The sequence below is a fragment of the Pongo abelii genome, chromosome 13 (assembly GCF_028885655.2).
Source record: "Pongo abelii isolate AG06213 chromosome 13, NHGRI_mPonAbe1-v2.0_pri, whole genome shotgun sequence".
Taxonomy (NCBI): Eukaryota; Metazoa; Chordata; class Mammalia; order Primates; family Hominidae; genus Pongo; species Pongo abelii.
In genome coordinates this window covers 88,499,663-88,525,046 of record NC_071998.2, presented here as the reverse complement: position 1 = coordinate 88,525,046, position 25,384 = coordinate 88,499,663, and the positions used below count along the sequence as shown (strand labels likewise).

The 25,384-nt window shown below is 39.4% G+C and overlaps 1 protein-coding gene across 1 annotated transcript in view; it reads right to left on the bottom strand.

The window, feature by feature from the left end:
* Nucleotides 1–25,384, bottom strand: part of TDRD7 (tudor domain containing 7) — an 85,404-nt gene that overhangs the window by 15,773 nt on the left and 44,247 nt on the right. The window contains 7 exon segments of the mRNA NM_001133919.2: nt 1,800–1,934; nt 4,898–4,984; nt 6,746–6,880; nt 7,850–8,052; nt 9,681–9,792; nt 15,327–15,513; nt 19,632–20,218. Coding sequence (NP_001127391.1) covers nt 1,800–1,934; nt 4,898–4,984; nt 6,746–6,880; nt 7,850–8,052; nt 9,681–9,792; nt 15,327–15,513; nt 19,632–20,218 — 1,446 coding nt within the window.

Sequence of the window (25,384 nt, the reverse complement as noted above, 5' to 3'; positions counted from 1 at the left end):
CTGAGTACCTCATGGGTAGCAGACACATTTGTTTGCCTTTTGAACAAGGTTGTAATGAGAATTAAGGAGGGTGAGAAAAAAACTGAAATCCACAGGTCCTTAAAAGCTTCATTTTCCCCAGCGCTTTTTAGCTCCTACCACCACTATACAAGCATCTGTAGAATGGCTACAACAGAGGCTAAAAAGTGAACTCAGGGATTTCCTTCAGCTTCAAGTAAACCCTCGAATCAACGGAAGCAATTTTGTGAAGGGGACGAAACCCAGTTCCAGGATTCCTTTTCCTCTCTGAGCCCCTTCCTGTCTTCCTGCCTTCCTCCCTCAGGAGCTCTAAGCCTCTTGCTCTGCTGGCTGGATGTGGTACCTTTCTTGTTGGAGAGGAGGTCACTTAGAGCAGACAGCACACTTGAATATCTGCAGGGGCTGGGCAGGCAACGAGGGAGTGGGGCAGACCCGATGGGGCCAGCAGAGGAGAAGGCCCCAAGCTCCTAAGGAGCACTGCCCCACAAGAATAGTGCTCAGCAGAGTCAGATTTTCCAATTTGTCAAGAGAGAAGCTAGAAGTAGGAATTTTTGTGTGAAATTTCCTAATTTTAAAATCCTGGCAACCAATTCACATTTTTCAAATACTGTAAGAGCCAAGAGCCAAAACTCAGTATTTAAGGGTTGGCTTTGGCTGACAGTCCATCAGTTTGGTACTCTGATTTAGACTCTTGGAGAGATGTTGCGAGCCAGAGGCTTGGGCTAGCTGGCTTTTAAAGTACTCCCAACCAACAGTCTTCACATTTGTCAAATAATAAACCTAGACAAGATTATGAAAAAAAAAAAAAGTTTAGTGATTGTTAATGCCATAGCATACAGGTGGTACTGTTGTGGACTTTCAGACAATCACAGCGGTGGGACAGATTCCCAACTGCCCTCCAGCCCAGGGGATCTTTTCTAGGTAAGGCTGGCCCTGCATGGCTGTTCCAACAAGAGGTATTAAGTCAGAGTAGCACTTGAAGGCCCATCAATTTCCAGAATTATGGCTGAACAATGGACAGTAAAAATGATTTTGAAAAAAGCTTCTCTGTAATAGTCACAGCTAGAAAAAGCAATGGTGATGGGAGGGAGAGACATGTCAAAAGCCATGCTAATTATGGACAATGTTTTATTTACTGAGTTTGATGGCAGAAGATGTCTTCTTGAAAATATTAGTAAATGGGCATCTTGAAGTTGTAGAATACTGCATTGTTTTATTTTTTAAAAGATATTAATTTCTGCACAAAATCCTCTATTTCTCCTAAAGGTAGTGAGTAGTTCTAAACAATTCAAAATATTCAAAATCCCTATCATCTGAACATTCACGAATAAAGAAAGGACCAGCTGAAGTTAATCTTTTAATTAAAATGTATGGTGGGGAAGTCACCGAGAAAATGATTATGTCTAAACAGATTTCCAAAGAAAATGGTTACCTAATTAAACTAAAACTCTAAAAATAAACATTTATACACAATATTCTGGAACTGTACATAAGTCAGTACTGGCATCTAATTATCAAAATGGAACCTGTAACTGGACAACACAGCTTAATGACTGGATGCTCTTGAAAACAAACATTTCTCAAACAACAGTCTGTAAATATGACTGGTCTTGTCTAAGTCAGCCACGTTTTACTTCTGAAAACCAGTAGACAACCACATTTGGACAATTTCCAATTTTCTTAAAAATTAATGAGATCAAAACTGAGAAGGCATCTTACAATAAGATTATGAACACATCCAAATCTGTTCCAGCAAATCTCCCAGGCTGGTAACATAGTACCTGAGGTGGTATTGCAATCATTTCTTGTAGAAACCGAGGCGGAATTTCCCTGAGCTCTGACACTTTTACAGATGTCACAGTGCCAGAGTCCAGGAACTGAACATCAAGAGCCCGGCTGCTGTGAACATTTGTGATCTGAAATGAGATAAGTGTTGGCTCATTTATTAGCATATTCAAAAGACCAAAATGCTTCTGTGCAATTACATTTTGTACAATCCTGAATTGCATATTAAAAGGAACAGACTATCAATGTTAAAATTTTCCCTTAATTTAAAATGTATTTATTTACTAAATATTATTATTATTATTTTGAGACGGAGTCTTGATCTGTCACCCAGGCTGGAGTGCAGTGGTGCAATCTCAGCTCGCTGCAACCTCTGCTTCTCAGGTTCAAGCAATTCTCCTGCCTCAGCCTCCCAAGTAGCTGGGATTACAACAGGTGCCCACCACCACAACCAGCTAATTTTTTTGTATTTTTTAGTAGAGATGGGGTTTCACCATGTTGGCCAGGCTGGTCTCAAACTCCTGACCTCAAAAGATCCACCCACCTTGGCCTCCCAAAGTGCTGGGATTACAGGTGTGAGCCACCGTGTCCAGCCTACTAAATATTGTTTTAGAGTAGAATTGCTTTCAACATCTAGTTAATCAGTAATAATCAGCAAACTGATAATAAACAGTAAAATAAGTATAGTAATATTTATTATTTCTCCAATTCTAGGACGTGATTTATTATAAAATGATTTGATACATTATTATATATTGCTGATTATAAGATACAGTCTGTTCTCCAAAATATTAAAATATAAGGGAAAAACTATTGTTTTGGGGTCAAAACAATAATTACCTTTGCAATTATTTGTATAACTATCAAGAATAAATACATGATTAAACATAGGATCTGCTTTTCACTAATTATTTTTCCTTCCTTGACTTTCCATACATCACTAAGAGAATGAGTACTCAAATCTTTTGTCTACCTTGAAGGTAGACAAAATATACAATTTGATAATAACAAAAATAATACTAGATATTTATCTAAAGTATTTGGATATACACCAAGAAGGCTTCTTTTTGCCAAAAATGCATAACCTAAATTTAAACATGAAGATACTCAAATTGTGAGATACTTTACAACATAATGCTCTTCTTCAAAAAAGTCAGGAATAGCAAAGAAAGGCTGAGTAACTGCCAGGCTGGAGTATACTAAGACGACATGACAACTAAAGACAATGTGGGATCCAGATTGGATGCTGGAGCAGAAAAAGTACTTTGTGGGACAATTTGGGAAATGTATGTTCTGTGGATTAACTAATGGTTTTGTATTAATGTCAATTTCCTGGCTTTGGTAATTATGCAATGGTTATATAGACGTTAACATTTGAGAAGGTAAAAGGCCAATGAGACCTCTTTGTGCTATTTTTGCAACTTGTAAAAAAGAAAAATTATTTCAAAATAAAAAGTTTAAAAAGTTAGTATGCATACAATTATATATTTTAAATTAAATCACACAGAACTTTAAGATCTGAAGAATGCTATGATCTTTTCAACGAGTCATGTTTTTGAAGTTTATACCTAGGCACATACCCCTTGGTCATATGACCCGAGATTTCAGCCTTCTGACATACATTCACATTAATAGCAATAATTACTTCAAAACTGCTACTCTCATTAAACTAGACATGACCAAGTTTTATTTAAATAATGAAAAAAATCAATTCAATTAAGTCATCAAAATGTTGCTGTGCAGTATTTAAAAAATTCAATAAAGCAACGATTCTTATCTTTTGGGGGTTGATTTGAGAATCTTACAAAATTATGCATACTTTTCCCCCAAAATATATAATACAAGCACACACACAACTTGCATACAATTCCAGGAGGGTTGAGGGACCCCCCCGAAAGTTGAGGTCCTTGCATCTAGGTTAAGAACCTCTGTATCAAAGAAAAAAAAGAAAAAAAAAATCAAGCCAATATTTTTTTCTTAATTTTTTTTTTTAGTTTTTTTTTTTTTTTCTTTTTGGTTTTGTAGAGATGGTATCTCACTATTGTGACCAGGCTGGTCTCAAACTCCTGACATAAGTGACCCTCCCGCCTTGGCCTCCCAAAGTGCTGGGATTACAGGTGTGTGCCACCTCAAACTAGATGAAGAGAGGGAGGGAGAGCAACCACAAAAATCCAAAACCTGCCTTTTTAAAAACATATGAAACGCAAGATAAACCATAACAAAACTCCTTTCAAGTTCATAACTGAGCTTGCAAGAAAATAAGACAATTGTTAGTGACTAGAAATAGAAGAGTATGTGAATATTAAAGCCAAAATTGTGCTGGGCAGGAGACATGGCCTTAGATCCAGGCAGGAGGCAGGGAGGATCTGACATTGCCCCATGAAGCCACAGTTCTTAAAGGGATATACTCTCAGTGGAGATCAACTTTGGAGAGCAATTAAGCAAGATCTAGTAAAATTGAAGATATGCATTCCCAATACCTAGAAACTCCACTCCTATGTATGTACCCTGGAAGACAGACAGGAAGGTTCAAAAAATTAGGAACAATCTAAATATCCATCATCAGGAAGATGGAGTGATAATGTTGGCATATTAATAGTGTTGAATCATACAGCAGTAAAAACAGATGAACTACAGCTGCACACATCAACATGAATGAATCTCACAAACATAATGAATGAAAAAGCATGACCAATACCTCTCACTACTTATATAAAGTTTGAAAATATTTATTCATTTAGTTACACTTATTCATTTACCTTTATATTATATAGACATATTCATTAATATATTTCCACTAAATATTAAAAATATATAGAAAAAGTGTGTATCTACAAGTACAAATACAGTAAGAATATAAACAAGTAAGAATGAGAAAAAACAAATGAAACTGGGGTGGAGGCAGAAGAAAGGAGATGTAAACTTTCTTCGACCATAACTTCAACCAGGAAACTTCAACCATACTGGTCATGTTTTATTTCATAAACTGGTGATGAGTCTGTGAGTATTTATTCAATTTTTTTAAAAACCTATGTGTATATTTGAAACATTTCACAATAAGTTAAGATTAAAAAGCCAAGTGACTGATTTTTACCTCTACTCGTAACCATTTTCCTTTGCAATGGAAGAGGCAGATTTTCCCACAGAAGGGTAATGAAACAAAGCACTCGGAGGTCATGTGCTGCAAAACAGAAATGCATGATACTCTTATTACTCTTAGCAAAGAGCATATTGCTACAGCATTAGAAAAACAGATCACTGTGGCACTGGCAGACTTAACCGACATGTAGTCAGACTTCCAGCAATGGATGCAGCAAACACACAGGGTTATAAAACTTTTGACCTGTTACTCATACATTTGTTGACATCAGTAGTTTACTCTCCGTACATGCACATGGCTCATAAATCAGCACTGTTAACATGTCTAAAAACATTAGCATAAGATCATTATGATTCACTTAGGCACTGGCTCCATCAGTTACACATGAAGAGAGGTGTTGAATCTGACAAAAAGGAGAGCAGCATGGATGAAAAGTGAGGAGGTTGCGAGAGCTGTCTGTGGGCCTATTCTTTTCATCTCTTCACATTTAGATGCAAAGATAACATTTTAATTCCAAAATAAAGAAATGTTATCAACACAAATATGCATGTCAGTGCCAGTTAAATACCAACAAATCACAGCTGTAAAGATGAAGTCTCCTCATCTTCCTCTTCTGCTGTAGTTTGAAGTTGGGGGTACCTGTCCATGGTCTCTTTCTGTTCAGGGTGTGTGTTTCTACTCTCCCCAAAGGCAATGTCTCACTTAGGTTACCAGTGCAGTAGGAAATATTGAGTCCTTTTCACCACCAAAGGTTATAAGGACAACATCCATACAAATGAGTCACTGGAGTCAGCCAAGCTGGGGGTTTCAGATTTTTCAAAGATAGACTTAAAATTAAACCTCTGTAACACAGAACAAGATAAAGCTATAGGAATGTCTCAATTCCAGACTGTACTTTGAATGTGGGTTTAACCTGATTCAGCGCATATTTTGGCATACCTATTCTACATAAGACACTAGATTAGATACTGTAAGGGATGCAGAAAATTGGTAAGGCACAGTCTATGCCCTCAAGAAGCATATGCTCTAGAAAGGCAAATAAGTACCCAAATAGCTAAAATATAAACCTGAACATGAATGCCCTGAGGTGCCTGATGTGCTTTGTGGGTTAGAGGGAAGAGTTCACTTCCAGGGACGACGGGGTAAGGGCAGAAGTGGCAGTAGGGTTTAGTGATTTGGAAACCACAGCATATTCTGAAATACGACCATAATGTCCTAATGGAGGTAAGGAAACCATTTTAGAAATTTAAAGCACAATAAAACCTCTACAGAGCTTGATTCAGAAAAAAATAGTAGAATTAAAGGATAAGGAGCTTATTAATACAATTTGAACTGCAGAACCAAATTTATCAGGTGGCAGGTTCTCAGGGTCCATAAAGAGCTCAAGGAGTGATGGCTAGGGAGGAAGATGAAGGCAGAATTAAGGAGGAAAGTTTTATTATCCTCCTAAATTCCAAGGTTTCTCCTCGCCTGAAGCAGAAGAGTCAGCTGGCTCTAGCAGACAGTCACAGGCAGCTGCACTGTGGCATCACCAACTGCATGTTATAAATAACACATCTACCGATTGCTGCACACTGACTACATGCCAGGCACAGTGTCCTCAGGACAATCCTATAGGGTACACACTATTGCTATCTTCATTTTACATTGCAGAAACTAGTGTTGTGTTTTTCTTTTAAAGCTCTGAAGTCTAGCTCTTTACCTACTATTCTAGAGATTCCATTTCAGACTACTAAAAAATCGTTCATACAAAAAAAATTGTTCATACTTATGCAATTTAGTAAATTACTCTTGTTTGTAATTTTAGGGCTAATTTTAGAGGTAGAAGAGGTTCTGCTATACCTTGCAATGGAAGTAGTCCTCTATCTTACGTAGAAGGTCACTGAGCTTGTTCAGACCCTTACAAGGCACCTGGCAGTAGAGTGTCCCATCAGAGCAAATATTAGTTACTTTGACATTTGTGTACATGGCATCAACCTATAACAGACAAAGGATACCTTGTGAATGCTTGAGAGCAGAATGCAGCTCTTACCTACCTAAAGGGTATCTACCTAAACATCCCATAAGTTAGAATATATGTAAGATGAAATGCAATTTATAGCTTAAATGTACAAAACTAATTTGGATTCTTTTCTTTTTAAAAGAAATGTCTAATATCATTTATGCCAAGCACAAAATAGACATTGTGCATACATTCCCATACTCCATTGTCTGAAAGGCCAAGACTATCTTTAATGTTGGTTTATTTTCTCCCAATTTATTTAGAAAAAGAATTACATAAACCATGTTTTGCAACATTAACAGAAGTGAAAATAAACTCTCACAAAATCAAATCCATCATCAGCCTACTTTCTAACCTGGGTCCAGAGGTCACATGAATTTGAGTAATTTTAAAAAACCATAATCAAAATAAATATTCAATTTTACCCATTTTTAGTCAAACCATAATAAAGACATTCACAGTGGTTCTACTTATTAAAACAGAAGTTTTCCCATTGTTTCTATGAAATCTTTAAAATGACCATTTTTAACATCTCATCCTATTCTCTTGGGTAGATATTCTGTAATTTATTTAAAGGCTTCCTTCTTTTGGGGCATTTATGTTCTTCACATTAAAAAAAGGTTAAAGCTAATAATCAGCATCTTCGTGGACCCAATTTTCCCTTCTTTTGTGTTATTTTTCCTTATTATCTTTACAAAATAATCTCATATAAAATCAATAGATGCTCATTGCAGGAAATGGAAAATAAAAAATCCAGTTCCTAAGAAACAATTACTCTGAACATTTTGGTACTTTTTTCCCTTCTAGCCCCACTCCCTCCTTTTTTCCCCTCAATGTAAATGTAATCTGTCTCTATCAATTGTTAGCCTAAAATGTATAATATTCTGCTGATTTTTCTCTCATACAAAATGTGTAACAAGCAACAACAGTGATCACAGTGGTACCTGCAGGTGAACCTCTAGTGACTTGTCACATATAGCCTTCAAGCAGGTGGCATTGATATTGATATCATCTTCTCCTGAGGTATCGTACAGAACAACAAGTGGAATGTCAGCTTTGTCAAGTATTTCCACTGCAAAGATCTTTCCACAAGTTAAAGATTCGACCACCTTCACTAGATCAGGATCATCGCTTAGGACTTCCAAGCCTGAAAAATATTGAATCTTTTAATTTCTACTTAAATAGAAAAATCATTTCAAGATGAATAGATGGATTGTGTCTGTTTTGACCATTATTAAAATTATAAGCCTACTGCAAAATTATTAAATTTTATATGAAAGCTTTGCTTTATAATCTTTGTCTTACCTCTTAGGTTTTAAAAAAATATAATGTAAATGCCCTTTTGAATGGTACACTAAGGCAGGCAATCTTAAAACAAGCAGAAAAATGGATAATCAATCAGAATTTCTACCTTGGGAGAAACAGTCTTCACTTTATACATGAACACATATTTAAAACCAAAAAACTAACACATATGAGAAGCCATCAATTATGTCTTCCAGTCATATGTTTGTAATGCACTTCCTACATATATACAATTATTTTTCTTATAAAATGAACACACATTTATTGGAAATTGAGACAACCACTATTGTTTCTTTTTTATTGACCCTTAGGATACCAAAGAACCTTCTGATTTATCAAAGACAGATTAAGTAGTGTTTAACATAACAGGTATTAGATGAATTTTGTTGTAGTCCAACTACTCTTTAAATTCTTAGAAAATTATAGTTCCACATAACATATATGACAATTCTAAGTTAATGTATTAAATGAATTAAAACTAGCTCATATTTCCCCCAATGGTACTATAATGCCTATTTCCATATTTTTCTACTTTAAATCCACAAGCTAAAATTCAGACTCCTCCTGAGTTTTTTCTTCTTGTTCTGTTCTCCAGACATATAACTTTGAACTTTTCTCAAACATTTAATTTCAACACCCTAAATCTTGTCCTATGCTCTTGATACATTCTTTCCAACACCAACTTCTAAAAGTTGTTAACAAGTTTTTAAAATTTCTTCAGGTTAATCTCACAGATAAGAGTCAAATCCAGCTCCTGTGACATAAGAATTCATCCTGCTGGGAAGGAGGCATTTCTTCAGAGTACTAATTTTCATGAAATAATTATGATCATTTTCTGCATTTGGCTCAAGTCCCCCTGGCATGGTGCATATTTCAATGCCTTTCCTTATCACAAACATGACCAATGTGTCATCTGTCCTTTAAGTTTATCCCTACATGGCACTCTCATACAGGTGGATTCCTCTGTTTCCTTTAGGAGGAAGGAAAAGAACAATGATACATCTACTATGCCAGAAACTGCATGTGACCTGTGATCAGACTCATGCTTGGGCGCGTGAGGGTGTGTCAGTCACACCCTCACAGCATCACCACAGTCCATCTCAGTGGGAAAGGGGCTGAGAGTCACCTCACAACATGCTGAACAACATACTGAAACTGATCAAATGTCATGAAACAGGGCCTCTATCAATTGTTACTAGGGCAGTTAGAACAAGAAAAATCCCTTTAAGATGGCTAATTGACATTTTTATAAGAAATTATAATACGTTTTCATATACAACATAAAATATAAAAACATAACATTTTTATAATGGTATCTTATAAAGAACACATTCGACATGAATTTAAACCTTTCAAGAAGTAACACATTATAACACGAGATACTTAGTCCATTTTAGGATTCAATTATCCAAATGTACAGTGGTAATAACCTATTGAAACGGAGAGAGTTTTTACAAAAGTTCCTCTTACCTGCAAGCTTACATTTTGTAGCTTGAAATGAGAGTGAACAAAACTTCGGGTTTAATTTGTATGCTTTGCTTTTTTCAACATTTTCACTAAAACCATAGTCAACATAGCATACCTAATGATTAAAAAAAACAGAATGTTTAGTTCTTTATCCTCTCTTTAAAAAATTCATTTGATACACTTAATTGGCTCAATCTTATTCCATGATCAGCAAGCTGAGTGGCACCACGGCACCTGGAAAAAGCTGGGGACGTGCCCCTGACTTACCACAGAAGAGAAAGGCTGGAGCTGAGACCAAGGAAACCAGGGGTCCTGGTTCCAGGCCCCAGTCTTCTACCTCACCCTACCCCTTCAATGGGAAGAACAAGACTGCTCAGCCCTGCCACCTTGCTGTTGCCAGTCTTTCAGCAGCCTATCTACCTGGTTCTGCCAACTCTGCTCCCCTCCCCTTTGGTACTTTCATTAATATCATAATGCCTATATCAGCTTATTCTTTTTTGAGTTACATATTTCCACCCGTTCCCTGGACAGCAGTATTTGTTTCTATGGCAGGCATCATCCTTGTGGTATTTATCAGATTCTAAATCCCCAAAGCAGGATTCGTGATGGCTATTCTCAGCTACTGTGCTTCCAGGGACCGAGATGCTTCATCAATGACAACAATGGTATCACTGCTGAACAACATGGAATTCTAAACTGAAAAACAGGTGTACCTATTTTTTTCAAGGGTGTGAAGCTGGGTTAGGCCTTCTTTCAGCTCAGCAAGAGGCCCTAAGTCTGCTGAACAGAGGTCTGTGTTTGCAGAAACCTGCACAACTTTTCCTCACCATTAGCACAGATTGTTAAGAGCCTGGATATTATTTTTAAGAATATTTATAGAATCTTCCGTTTAAAAGGATTATATAAACACAAAGCCTTTTTTTGAGAAAAATAAAAATCTAGAAACATTAAGCTATGGTTTAGAATAACTAAGAATCTAAGGGAAAATGTTGAAAACCTAATATGCATCTCTAATTAAAGGAGACGATGGTTATTGAAAGAAACAAAGCAAACAAAACAACAAACACCAGGGCAAAGTCTTGGCCTTAATACCAAGTAACATGAGGTAGGTTCCTTTCACTGCCTCCCTGAAAATAAAGTCCACAGGCCAGCTTCTTAGTACCTAGATTACGGTACTAAACACACGAAACAAAAACCCTCCCCAGCAGAGAATCTAAGGGAAAAAAGCAGAAGACACCACTAACTCCTTTCCTTGGCCATGTGATAAGTGGGCCTGTGGGGCCTGTCTACCTTGTATCAGAAAGATCATCTCTTAGAATCCACATCTGACTCAACACTGACTTAGGCCTAGATCGCTGGTAGGGCTGCATGTCGGGCAGCTGGCCATTTAAGTGCACAAGTCTATTTCTCCAATCCTAAATTAGCACCTGCTTTTGCTTCTCATAGGCCTCAGGAGTCAGGCAGCTCTCATTTCCTTTAATAGCTATCACCACCTACAACTTAGATTCTGTTCTTCCCAGGCCCAAAATGGAGGTAACATGGTCTGACAATAGGACATAGCATGTGAAATCATGACTCCTGGGAAATTCAGAATGTATTCTTAGCACAAGAACAGATTAAAGAAAAACTGCTCCAAAGCCTCAAAAGAAAGTGTTTCTGAACTGTTTGTAGCTTCTTTTCTTGTTTTTTATCATACATGTTTGTATGGCAACTGCAGTTTATAAAACACTTGTCCATGCATTGTCCAGTGTGACTCTCACCACACTCTGCTCTGTGTCCTTTGCTCTGTGAGGGCTCAGTAGTCTCTCTCTCTCTAATGTCATGGGATCAGGGCCAGTAGTCACATAATCCTGGCATAAGGCCACAGTCCATTCCTGGTTCTCTGGCACCGTCAAGTGGCCAAAGGTCTCCCAGCACTACCTATCACCCAGCAGACTCCCCTGGGATGTGGGCCTGGGTCAGGCCAAACTGGCACCAGCCTCAGCGGGTGACCGCATCTCCTGTTTCTCCTACTTACCAAGGATCTGACAGGGAAAGCAAGGAAGGAATCAGTACTTACCACCAGACAAAGTTCAATTCAAGCGAAGCAAGACTGGTGCTAAGTAGCTGGGGTTTCTCCAAATAAAGGGAGAAATCGTCTCTGTCAGCTTCAAGGGGATGTGGGGAACAAGTTCAGGCCCGGATTGCTACAATCACCGCTGTCCCAAGAGCTTGCTACTGCACAAGATACCGAGCTACCTTTTTTATTCTTCACATCCAGCCCATAATTCTCAGCAGCAATGACGAGGCTGGTCACTCCCTTCTTCATGAGATGCTTTTCTTTTTCTGGCCTCTGTGACACCACTCTCTTGGTTTTTCTTCTTTGGCCATCTTTACAGGCTTTTCTGCTCCCCTTATGCCTCCATGTAAATACTGAAGGGTTTCAGGACCTGGTCCCAGGCCCCTCCTCCTCTCTACATGTATTCTCTCTCTAGGGGATCTCATCTTGTCCTATGATTTCACATAGCACCTATATGCTGATGCCTCCCAACCTGACACATCTCTAGTCCTAACTGCTCCCTGAGCTCCAAATTCATCCATGTGACATCTGATAGCTATTCTCAAACCTAGCAGGTCCTATGAAATTCTCAATTGTTCTCCACAATGGTTTTTCTCTCTGACTTCCCAATTTCAACAAATGGCACCAATATCTAGTCAATTGCTCAAGCCCCAAACCCAGTAGCTAATATTGAATCTTCTCTTTTGCTTACCATCCACTTCCAACAGGTCAGTGTCCTGTCAGTTCTACCTCCAAATATATCCTGAATCTCTTCCACTACCTCCATCTTCACTAATCCAGGTTACAAGGTAGCTGGCTATTACAACAGCCACCTAACCAGTATTACTTTCCTTCTGTGCCCTACTATAATACAATCCATTCCCCTACAACAGTCCCAGAATGATTTCTGAAGCATCCAAATGAGATCACATCACTCTGCCTATCTCTTGCTTCAGAGTTATTTTCTATCATAGTTATTTCCTTTATTGGTTATTTCCTTCATTGTACTAAAATTGTTTTGTGTGTTTACTGTATGCTTGTCATCTCTCTTTTCTCACTAGAATGTAAGCTTCTTGAGAACAAGGACTTGTATGTTTTGTTCTTGGCTCCAGGAAAAAGTGAAAAAGTGTAACAGGTAGATACAACATGATAAGAGTGTCTGAATTTACAGATAAGCAATCAGGGAAGTTAAATAACTTTCCTAAGGCCACACAGCTAGAAATGGCAGAGCTGAGACTCAGTTCTATCTGACACGAGAGCCTGAATTCCCAAAGTAGAAGGAGGGAGGGAGGAAAGAAAGTGACTGCCCTATAGACTTCAGACTGGGTAATATCCTTGTGGAATATCTGCATTATTTATTGTAAATATTGTTACACTGTTAATGTGTCACTAGGATTTACGTATGATTCTTCTCTTCATAAGGAATCTCTGTGCCTCAAAATAGCTTAGCTTTTGTTGAACTTCCTAAGGGCTGGGGGAGTGAAATGGCCAGGAAATAGAAGTTTATCTAGGAACGTTTAGGGATAGTTATCTCCTATCAACTAGAGACCCAGAGGAATGGAGGGACTTGACCAAAGGCACACACCCAAATACAGGCAGACTCAGGACTAGTGCCCAAGCCCTGTGTTCTCCTTTGGTCCAGTGATCATCGTGGTCCTTAGCTTCTTCCAGGTTTCAAACTTTATCCAAGTATAATTTACACTGAATAAAAGATAACCATTTAAATACAGTTTGATGGGCTTTGATCAATGTATACATCCATATAATCATCACCATAATCAACATATAGACCATTTAAACCACCCCAGAAAGTCTCCTCTTGCCCTTTGCAATTAGCCCCCCTCCACCTCCTGTCCCAGGCAACCACTGATCTGATTTCTATCACTGCAGACGAATTTTACCTGCTCTTAGACATCATTTACATGAAATCATACAACATTACTCTCTTGTGCCTGGCTTCTTTTGCTCAGCACAAAATCTGTGAGGTTTGTCCATGAAACTATTTATATCAGTAGTTAATTCCTTTGTATTGTTAACAGTGTTCCACTACATGAATAAACTATAATTTGTTTTTATGATTCACCTGTTGGTGAACATTTGGGCTGTGTCCAGTTTGGGGCTATTAACAATAATGCTGCAACACACATGTATGTACAAGACACCTTGTGGGCCTTAGGGGTCATATGGTAAGTGTTCATAAGAAACTGGCAAACTATTTTCCAATTTTCAGATTTTTAAAGTCAGTCAAATTACTTAAAATTTGTGCCTCTGTAGATTCAGCTAGGGAATTTCCTAAATGCCTCTGCAAATGGGAAAGGGTGGCTGGGTGGTTGGGTGAGCTTACTTCTGGAGAGGGTCAGGGCCTCTCCTATGGAGCAACCTGCTAAGAAACAGCAGTATCCCTTTCTGACCTCCCAACTCCCACTTGTAGCGGGGGTTCAGTGGCCAGTAACTGATGGACTTAAGCCTGCATTCAGGGACTGGTCATTTGCACTCAATGACACATATAGGATTACTGGCTGGCGGCTGATAGTGGCACATGGAATAAGGTTTTGTATTATGGAACAGAGGCTGCAGAAATAGAAACATATTTCCCTGCTTGCAAAATCTAGAGAAAACCAAAAGATCTTAGATACATTCCCCTCACAGTCCAAGAGCGCTCTGTATAAATACAAGGGACTATAGAAGTGGGGAACTAGGGTCACCCTTCTACACAGTGTCCTTCCCATCATGAAGGACAGAAATGAACCCAAGTCTTAAAGCGCATTTCCCTTTAGGGAAGGGAGACATCTTAACAATCGAGAAAGAAAAGACTTTCTCTCCCTCCAAATTCTCTATCAAGTAGCAGGCCCATTATTCAAAGGATAAATTCCAAATAGACACACAGCTTCCACCAAGATAGAAAGAAGTAACACATTAAAAATACACTAGTACAACTGACCACACAGCACACAGAGCTAATACCTAATTTCTCTGCATGTTATTTGGGTGTTCCAAGGCCCTGAGACACTACCGCTCTCAGGGAAACTGTGCTTCTTGGTCTCTGCATTGACGGTATGAAGAGGCAAAGGGCAGAGGCTGATATCCACGAATGTAGCCAAGCCCAGAAGAGTCTGCTAATGGAAGCGAGTGGCAAACGGGCCCACTGGCCTTTTCAAGAGGCTGGAGAGGGCTACGCTGGGAGCAGCTGTGGAGAAGGACCTGTGTCTTGGCTACAGAAGAGGGAGAAGAAGAATTGTCTCCTTTGGTCTGTATGGCTTCCCTCACTCCGAAGTACTGGCCTTGATAAGAGGCCCACAGAGTTCTGGTCAGTATTCATTATACATCCCCTGGGAATAGGAAGTGTCTTTCCCTGATTGGATAATGTGTTATGAATACTCCCATGGGGAATTTATTTTTTTAACTAAAACTCTGAGATAATAATAACTACCACGAATTTAAAGGCTGACAGGGATAACCTTTTACGGATATTATCTTTTCAACTTCCATTGAAAACTACATTTAGTTATAGGATACAACATTTAAATTTCAAAAATGTAAAAAATATTTACACTTGGAAAATAATAAGGTGTTTGTATCCATAATGCTATGACAAAGTAAACAGTGCTTGCCTTTATTTTGTTCTCTTCTGTTGAGATGACCTGTGCCCGTAACCAGGCGTCCTCCTCGGCATTTACGGCCAGCAACTGCCCAACATTCACGGCCTGGACTGGTGTGACCTTAGGATTCTTACTGTAATATTCCTTCATCTCATCTTCCATTAATTCCTGAGCAGCAGAATAGTCTTTGCCCACATACCTGAATCAGTTAAAAGAAGACAATGCAAATGAAGTAACCTAGAAGAAGAAAAGCAATAGGAATTCGTTTTTGTCCTTCTTTTTTCTCTGCTGCCATCTTTGGTTCCAGTCTCGGACTTGCTTATATCAACAGGGAGGAGAACATGTATTCAGTGAAATACTTATCTCTTGAAAAAGAAGATAAGGGGGCTAGGCACAGTGGCTCACACCTGTAATCCCAGCACTCTGGGAGGCCGAGGCAGGCGGATCACAAAGTCAGGAGTTTGAGACCAGCCTGGCCAATATGGTGAAATTCCATCTCTACTAAAAATACAAAAATTAGCTGGGTGTGGGGGTGGGCACCTGTAGTCCCAGCTACTTGGGAGGCTGAGGCAGGAGAATCGCTTGAACCCGGGAGGTGGAAGTTGCAGGTTGCAGTGAGCCAAGATCACACCACTGCACTCCAGCCTGGATGACAGAGTGAGACTCCCTCTCAGATAAGGGATAATGGAGATTGCACAAAACACACACCAAACAACACAGCAAACATTTGGTCCAACATATCCCACAACAAAGGAAACGTGGAGCAATCCAGACAACGAGAGGGCATAACAGGAAGCAGCAATAGTGTCCTCAGGAAGGACAAGGCTGAGAAAAGAGTCAGGAAGGGGAGAGAGGAGGAGACGTGGAAAATGGAGACACCAAGGGAGGCCTGGAGGCCAGAGAAGTGAGGGTCGACGCTGGATCTTGACTAAGGCTGCTGGAAATCTTTATAGATTACTAAGAAGAGAATCTAGAACATAGTTTTGCCCTAACTAGGGCTGGGTCAAGCTTTGAAAAGCAATGAAATTATACTAGAGAAAAAACAAAGCTGTAAGTACACTAAACACAACGTGACACCCCCCTCCAAACTTATTAAACAATTTGAACAAATTACAACAAAATGTTGACTTCTGATACCCTTAAAAGAGGTACCATATTCTGGTCAAATGTCTCTAAAACTGTATGCTTGTTGAGAAACTTTTTTTTTTCAGGATTATGTCCTTATTCCTTTCTACACTTTTCTACTGTTGACAACTGTGGTCACCTTGTTCCAGTTCATGTTATCAAAACAGGCTACTGTTTTCTTGCGCTTTAGTCCTCAAGAGATGATTTTGTCCAGGGTCTCCTTCTAGGGTGTAAAACCTGACATATCAAGTTTGGGTCATGTAACAGAAGCTGTCCCAGCCATAGGATCGAGGCCTTTTTAGCTATACTCTAACAGCACCAGCATCACTTGGCCCAGGAGACAGGGGAGATGCCACAAGAACCTTGTTCTTTGTATTGTTCCAGGTTTTACCCAGGCTCCAAGTGGGCCTGTACAGCTCTAAGAAATGGTTCCTTTAGGACTATTTCTATGTATTCTTGGTAATTATCAGCAGGGCAGAAGATGCCATAGTCAAGCTATTCATTACAAGGAGGAAAAAAAAAAAAAAACCTCAGAAAGTCCTACACAAAATGGAAACCATGTGCAATGGCTATTTTAAAATGAAATATTATGTGCATATTATTGGCTTCAGAAATAGCTGCAGAAGCTTTGCCATACTCTTATAGTTTAATTTTTTTTTTGAGACAGGGTTTCACTGCTATGTTACCTAGGTTGGACTCCTGGGCTCAAGCAATCCTCCCACTTCAGCCTGCTGAGTAGTTGGGAGGATGTGTATATGTCACTGAGCCAGCTACTATCATTTAAATGTATTGAGCTTTGCAAATACTAAGGCACTGCCTTGAATGCAGCTGCACTCTTGGCTCTGAAGTCCTCCAGAAGGTCTGCAACTGCACCCGAGTGTCCATTTGCTGGGACCTAGAGTCTCATTGGGCCTCCCCCTAGTGCTGCTATGTAGCCCTGGGTGCTCAACTGGCAGAGGCCTGGACTGCAGCCCTGATGTGCTGGTCTGCCAAACACAGGTTCCTGCCAGAAGGGAGGAAGGTAATGAGAAATGGCTTGGAATCTGCAGGCACCTTCTCTTCTCTTAAGCAGCCAGGAGAGGAGGGCTGCACAGATAGGGGGAAGATGGAGGGTGCTGGATGAGGCACGGTGCAGGACTGACATTACAGCTGGTATGACAGTGGGTAATGACGAGAATGAGGTCATATATTATCCTCAAATTACCTGAGCAAGGGGGACAAAGAATGATGGATAGGCCAATTTAGAGATGCCCTAAATACCAAGTTTTACAAAGTTAATTTCTGAGACAAGGGATTCCCATATGTGAGATGAGAGTTCTGCCATAGTACCCTCCAGGCCCTAATGAGCCAGAGATCCAGCTTCCAGTGCCTACTGCCTGCCTGGGTGAAGATGCCGGTACAGAACAGGGTTCAGTCTGGGGGAGGTTTGCAAAGTCTTGTGGGGAGGGCAGAAGCCAATAACCTAAGGTCAGCCTAATGGCAGACATTACCCATCTTGCTTGCTGGTTGCCAGCCACTCTGCTGAACACATAAAACGCTGACTCCAGGATTTAAATTCCTACTGGGATAAGGTATTTAAATAATCTGATGACCCTGGACATAATCATCCTGGAATAGATTAGAACCCTTCTACTGAAGTCCTAGAACTGATCCAGACTCCTGACAAACCTTGGTGTGAACAACATAAACCACGTGATTGGTCCGGCCTAGTGCTTGGTCTCTGACTATGGCACCAACAATTACTGGTTACAGATACCAAAGGATCCTGCCATGGAAGTTTCTTTATAGTATAGTCAAATGGTAAAAGGTGGTAATGTGGCCTTCAATATCTTTCCTTTACTTCAATACAATAGTGAAACATATTGGGACCTCTAGCCTTCAGCAACCTATTTATATCTTCAGGCCACACCACATCTTAGAATAAAAGCTTTATCCTCTCTAACGTTTCTGGAGGTTCTTCTAGTTTGAGCATCTGAAGATACTAGGTTCACTCTATTATCTACTCAGATTTCATTTGTTCAAATGTAAGAGCTTTAAATTTTTGAGCTCTTCTTTCATTGAAGGATTCTAATTATTTTTTGTGGTTCTTCTTTGGGCTTTTCCATCTCAGTTATGGATCTCTGGAGGAGGGACAGCCCAAACCAAAGGACCATTTGGTTGAAGGAGCCCAGATTCTGTTTGCTTCAGCATTTTTCTGATCTGCCCAGCCATGGCCACACCCTGGACTGGTACCTCCAGGGGTTCAGCTACATAGGTTCCCATTCTTTTTCCCAAATGGAGACTGCAAATTATAGTCTTTCTATATTTTCCACGTATTCTTCATTTTCTCCAAAAGTGCAAGACAGGTGCCTGGAGCCGGACTGTTTTTTGTTATTCTAGTTATTGTTAGCTACTTAGGTAATGATGCCTTAGGCAATGACGCCTCCTCTCAGGCAATGACGCTGAAAGACTCAAATAAATAGAGCACCTTTGGGTCCAAGGTCTAATCTGATGTATTATACAAGGAAAGCAGCTCTGAGCTATTTTTGCTTTTAGGAAATACTACATAGTCCCAGATTATAAATAGTATTATGTAGTGTGTGGGGCACTTGCCTTTTCTGCGAACTAGGTATTGCTTTTGACATAATATAGTTACCATCACGCTTCTGACATGAATCTTTTTTTTCAAGTTCATATTATCATTCCAATTTTTAAAGCTATTAGTAATCTTAGGATAGCTGTATATTTTGAACAATCAACAAATATTAATACATTATTAAGCCGCACTATAACTCTATAGAACTAAGAATATGTTATCTTTTTTTTTTTTTTGAGATGGAGACTTGCTCTTTCACCCAGGCTGGAGTGCAATGGCGCAATCTCGGCTCACTGCAAGCTCCACCTCCCAAGTTGACACCATTCTCTTCTCTTGCCTCAGCCTCCTGAGTAGCTGGGACTACAGGCACCCGCCACCACGCCCTGCTAATTTTTTGTATTTTTAGTAGAGACGGGGTTTCACCGTGTTAGCCAGGATGGTCTCGATCTCCTGACCTCGTGATCTGCCCACCTCGGCCTCCCAAAGTGCTGGGATTACAGGCGTGAGCCACCGTGCCCGGCCATATTATTCTTCCTTTAACCCTCAACATCCATGTGAAGAATAGACAAGTGACAACAGTATATCAGAATCCTAAAGAATCAGAAAATGAAACTTGCCTGATAACCACTTCATTTGTGTTGCTCAGTTCAACCACCAATACAGATGGTGATGCTTCAGTTGGAATCATTAAAGGAGGAACTGTTATGTACTCCATAAAGGTATTAGCGCTTTCAGCAATGTTTTCTTCTAACTGCAAATACTCTTGTTCAACCATAGCCTTGATATCATGATCACCATGTGCTTGCTCTGCATCCTTTTGGATTTTGTCAGTGGGCAATGGAAGTTTAGCATAGAGAATGGCCTTCTGGGGATTTCCAGAAATGTAGTCTATGCTGCATACATCAGAAAGTGAGGCAAGATTTTTTAAGGCATCCTCAGGGAATTTCACTTTGTACATTTCCTCAAATGCTTTCGGAAGTGCACTGGCCCAAAGGCCACTTGTGTATTTCACCAGCAGGTCTGCCACTTTTTCTTTAAAGTCTCCTGCCATAACTGTTGGACACCCTTTCAACGGTGGTGTTTGTTTGGGACCAGGTAGTGGGGATAGAGGAACTTTCTCAGTGTCCAGTTCACTTCTCAAAAGCTGCTTTCTCTTAGCTGGATAAAGAAGTAAATCTTGGCCACCACTGCAAGGTTTCTCCACCTGAAATTTTTAAATAAAGCAAATGACAGATATTTCAGTGACTATAAACAACCCACAAACACATTAATACATTCTAAATTTGAGAGTTATGCTGTTTTCAAATTAATCAAGTGTACAATTTACTCTTTTCAATTGCTAGGACTTTAATGCATTATCTTCACCTGCAAATAACACGAGCCACATTTCAGAAATAAACAGGAAAATAAAATAGTATTAAATTCACTTGTGCAGCATTGAGACTCCAGCTGCCCTAGAAAATTACGAGCACTCTGCCCTGTAACGCATACTCTCATTTAATTGTCTCTGCCAAATCCAAAACAATAGCTTACAAAACTGACTAAAAATAAGTTGTGAAAAGGTATTAAAACTGTCAGGAATAAACCACTGGGAAGAAAACTAGAAAATATTTAGACAAAATAGGAGTGCCATCTCTCTTCTTCTTGCAATAGCCTGAGAAAACCCTTGGCTTTCCATTATTTAGAAAAAGATGCTCCAGAGATAAAGTACAGTTTTAAAACAACCACAGCAGAAAGTTTAGCTGCAAGTGTTGTCACTCTAACAAACAAGTATTAAAAATACCTAGCACTTGTATGTCATCCAATCTTGAATTTCATTTGCATGCCATTCCTGAGAGGCACAGCTTGATGACATATTTTTATGTAAGAGAAGAAGGAGAAGAGAAACTGATGTATGGCATCATTTTTCTCCCTGAGTTTTAAGCCTTTCTACTACTAGAGCAGGGGTCAGCTCTACTACTAGAGCATGGCCCAATGCAGTTCATGGCTCATGGGCTAAAGAATGATTTTTATATTTTCAAATGCTAGAAAAAAAATCAAAAGAATTATTTCATAACTTGCAAAAATTATATGAAACTCAATATACATAAAGTTTTATTGGAACACAGTCATGCTCATTTATTTACATATTCTCTCTGGCTGCTTTTGCTCTACAGTGACACAGTTGAATAACTGTGATGGACTGCATCTGTTAGTTGCAGCTCTTGGCCTGCAGAGCCTAAACATTTACCATGGACCTTTACAAAAGCAGTTTCTTGAACCCTGTACGAGACCATTAGACTGAAGTTAAAATTCCCTGCCTTCCAAAATATTTCTATTTTGTCAGATCCTATTTTACCTACTCCTTAGCTGCAATTTAACCCCTTAGGGTAATAATTACAAGTTTACAGGAACCACGGTCCACCCAGAAGAACAGAATTTTAAAGTATGCTGGTTAGGTAGCTTACTAGTAAAGAACACTGACTTTTTACTTCGCTCTCCATACAATGCTTAGGAAGAGTGAACATAAACATTTATGTACAAAGAAAGAAGGTGCTGTCTTGTTATCAGAGAAGAGTTTTGACAAGTCAAAAGACACAGGCAACTTGGTAATAAAATTCCTTTTAGTCTGACTACATATTCTACATCACATAGGAAGTGAACGATATTAATATAAAACATTAGGTTTTCCTCTTCATACTTTTGCCAATGTATGCTTAAGTTTTGAGGACTGAGGAAAACTTCCACACCTGGAAAGCCTAAAGCATCACTGAAAGCAGAGGTCTAATGGCACCTCCTGTAATCTGTCATGGTCTCCTACTGGCACTCTGTGATCCCTCTAAATGGCATGTTATATGATTGGCACAGTTTACGTCCCTTATTATAAGCCATAGGGACACAAATAGTTGGAGCATTCCTCATCCTTCTCTTGATGGTTAGTCTACTTCTCTAGAGACCCATGTTTTAAAATCTGACATCTTAAAATGCCAATCTTCGCTGTGCTTTACGACACTCAATAAGATACAAGAATACAGATTAGGTATCCAGAGGTTTGAAACGCACACTTTCGGAGCCAATGGATAAAGAAAACAGCATTATAAGTGAATGATTAACTTGTCATATAGAATCCCAATTAGTGTAGTCAGTCATGCATCACTTAATGATGGGAATACATTCTCAGAAATGTGTCGTCAGTTTGTTGTGCAAACATCATAGCGTGTACTTATACAAACCTAGATGGTATAGCCTACTCCATTATATAGGTTCATTATAATCTTTTCTTCTTCTAAAAAAAATGGGATACGTGTGCAGAATGTGCAGGTTTGTTACATAGGTATACATGTGCCATAGTGGTTTGCTACACCTATCCACCTGCCCTCTAAGTTCCCTCCCCTCAACCACCACCCCCTAATAGGCCCTGGTAAGTGTCGTTCCCCTCTCTGTATCCATGTGTTCTCAACGTTCAACTCCCACTTAGGAGTGATAACATGTGGCATTTGGTTTTCCGTTCCTGTGTTAGTTTGCTGAGGATGATGGCTTCCAGTTTCATCCATGTCCCCGCGAGGACATGATCTCATTCCTTTCTATGGCTGCGTAGTATTCCATAGTGTGTACGCACCACATTTTCTTTATCTAGTCTATCACTGATGGGCATTTTGGTTGGTTCTATGTCTTTGCTATTGTAAATAGCACTGCAATAAACATACGTGTGTGGCCGGGTACAGTGGCTCACACCTGTAATCCCAGCACTTTGGGAGGCCAAGGCGGGCAGATCATGAGGTCAGGAGTTCGAGACTAGCCTGGCCAACATAGTGAAACCCTGTCTCTACTAAAAATGCAAAATATTAGCTGGGTGTGGTGGCAGGTGCCTGTAATCCCAACTACTTGGGAGGCTGATGCAAGAGAATCACTTGAACCCGGGAGGTGGAGGTTGCAGTGAGCCAAGATCATGCCATTGCACGCCAGCCCAGGTGACAGTTTGAGACTCTGTCTCAAAAAAATATGTATATATGTGTGTGTGTGTGTGTGTGTGTGTGTGTGTATGTGTGTGTGTGTCTTTATAGTAGAATGATTTATATTCCTTTGGGTACATACCCAGTAATGGAATTGCTGCGTCAAATGTATTTCTGATTCTAGATCCTTGAGGAATCGCCGCCATACTGTCTTCCACAATAGTTGAACTAATTTACATTCCCACCAACAGTGTAAGAGTGTTCCTATTTATCCACAGCCTCACCAACATTGTTTCCTCACTTTTTAATAATTGCCATTCTGCCTGGCATGAGATGGTATCTCATTGTGGTTGGTTTTGATTAGCATTTCTCTGATGATCAGTGATGTTGAGCTTTTTTTCATGTTTGTTGGCTGTGTAAATGTCTTCTTTTGAGAAGTGTCTGTTCATACCCTTTGCCCACTTTTTGATGGGGTTGTTTTTTTCTTGTACATATGTTTAAGTTCCTTGTAAATTTTAGATAATTATTAGACCTTTGTCAGATGGGTAGTTTGCAAAAATTTTCTCCCATTCTGTAGGTTGCCTGTTCACTCTGATGATAGCTTCTTTTGCTGTGCAGAAGCTCTTTAGTTTAATACCATTTGTGAATTTTGGCTTTTGTTGCAATTGCTTTTGGTGTTTTTGTCATGAAGTTTTTGCCCAGGCCTATGCCCTGAATGGTGTTGCGTGGGTTTTCTTCTAGGGTTTTTATGGTTTGGGGTTTTACATTTAAGACTTTAATTCATCCTGAGTTATTTTTTGTATAAGGTGTAAGGAAGGGGTCCAGTTTCAGTTTTCTGAATATGGCCAGCCAGTTTCCCCAGCATCATTTACTAAATAGGAGATCCTTTCCCCATTGCTTTTGTCAGGTTTGTTGAAGATCAGATGGTTGTAGATGTGTGGTATTATTTCTGAGGTCTCCGTTCTGCTCCATTGGTCTATATGTCTGTTTTGGTACCAGTACCAAGTTGTTTTGGTTTCTGTAGCCTTGTAGTATAGTCTGAAGTCAGATAGTGTGATGCCTCCAGCTTTGCTCTTTTTGCTTAGGCTTGTCTTGGCTATATGGGGTCGTCTTTGATTCCATATGAAATTTAAAATAGTTTTTCTAATTCTTGAAGAATGTCAATGGTAGTTTGATGAGAATAGCATTGAATCTATGAATCACTTTGGGCAGTATGGCCATTTTCATGATATTGATTCTTCCTATCCATGAGGATGGAATGTTTTTCCATTTGTTTGTGTCCTCTCTTATTTCCTTGAGCAGTGGTTTGTAGTTGTCTTTGAAGAGGTCCTTCATGTCCTTTGTTAGCTGTATTCCTAGGTATTTTATTCTCTTTGTAGCGATTGCGAATGGGAGTTCATTCATGATTTGGCTCTCTGCTTGCCTATTGTTGGTGTAAAGAAATGCTTGTGATTTTTGCATGTTGATTTTGTATCCTAAGACTTTGCTGAAGTTACTTATCAGTTCAAGAAGTTTTTGGGCTGAGATAATGGAGTTTTCTAAATATAAAATCATGTCATCTGCAAACAGAGACAACTTGGCTCCCTCTCTTCCTATTTGAATACCCTTTATTTCTTTCTTTTGCCTGATTGCCCTGGCCAGAACTTCCAATACTATGTTGAATAGGAGTGGTGAGAGGGCATCCTCATCTTGTACCAGTTTTCAAAGGGAATGCTTCCAGCTTTTGCACATTCAATATGATATTGGCTGTGATTTGTCATGAATAGCTCTTCTTATTTTGAGATATGTTCCATCAATACGTAGTTTATTCAGAGTTTTTAACATGGAGGGATACTGAATTTTATCAAAGGCCTTTTCTGCATCTATTGAGATAATCATGTGGTTTTTGTCTTTGGTTCTGTTTATGTGATGGATTACATTTACTGATTTACATATGTTGAACCAGGCTTGCATCCCAGGGATGAAGCTGACTTGATCATGGTGGATAAGTTTTTGATGTGTTGCTGGATTCAGTTTGCCAGTATTTGCTTGAGGATTTTCACACTGATGTTCATCAGGGATATTGGCCTGAAGTTTTTTTGTTGTTGTTGCATCTCTTCTCAGTTTTGGTATCAGGATGATGCTGGCTTCATAAAATGAGTTAGGACAAAGTCCCTCCTTTTCAATTGTTTGGAATAGTTTCAGAAGGAAGGGCACCAGTTACTCTTGTATTTCTGGTAGAATTCAGCTGTGAATCCATCTGGACCTGGGCTTTTTTTGGTTGGTAGGCTATTAATTACTACCTCAATTTCAGAGCTTGTTATTGGTCTATTCAGGGATTCGACTTCTTCCTGGTTTAGTCTTGGTAGGGTGTATGCATCCAGGAATTTATTCATTTCTTCTAGATTTTCTAGTTTATTTGTGTAGAGGTGTTTATACTATTCTCTGATGGTAGTCTG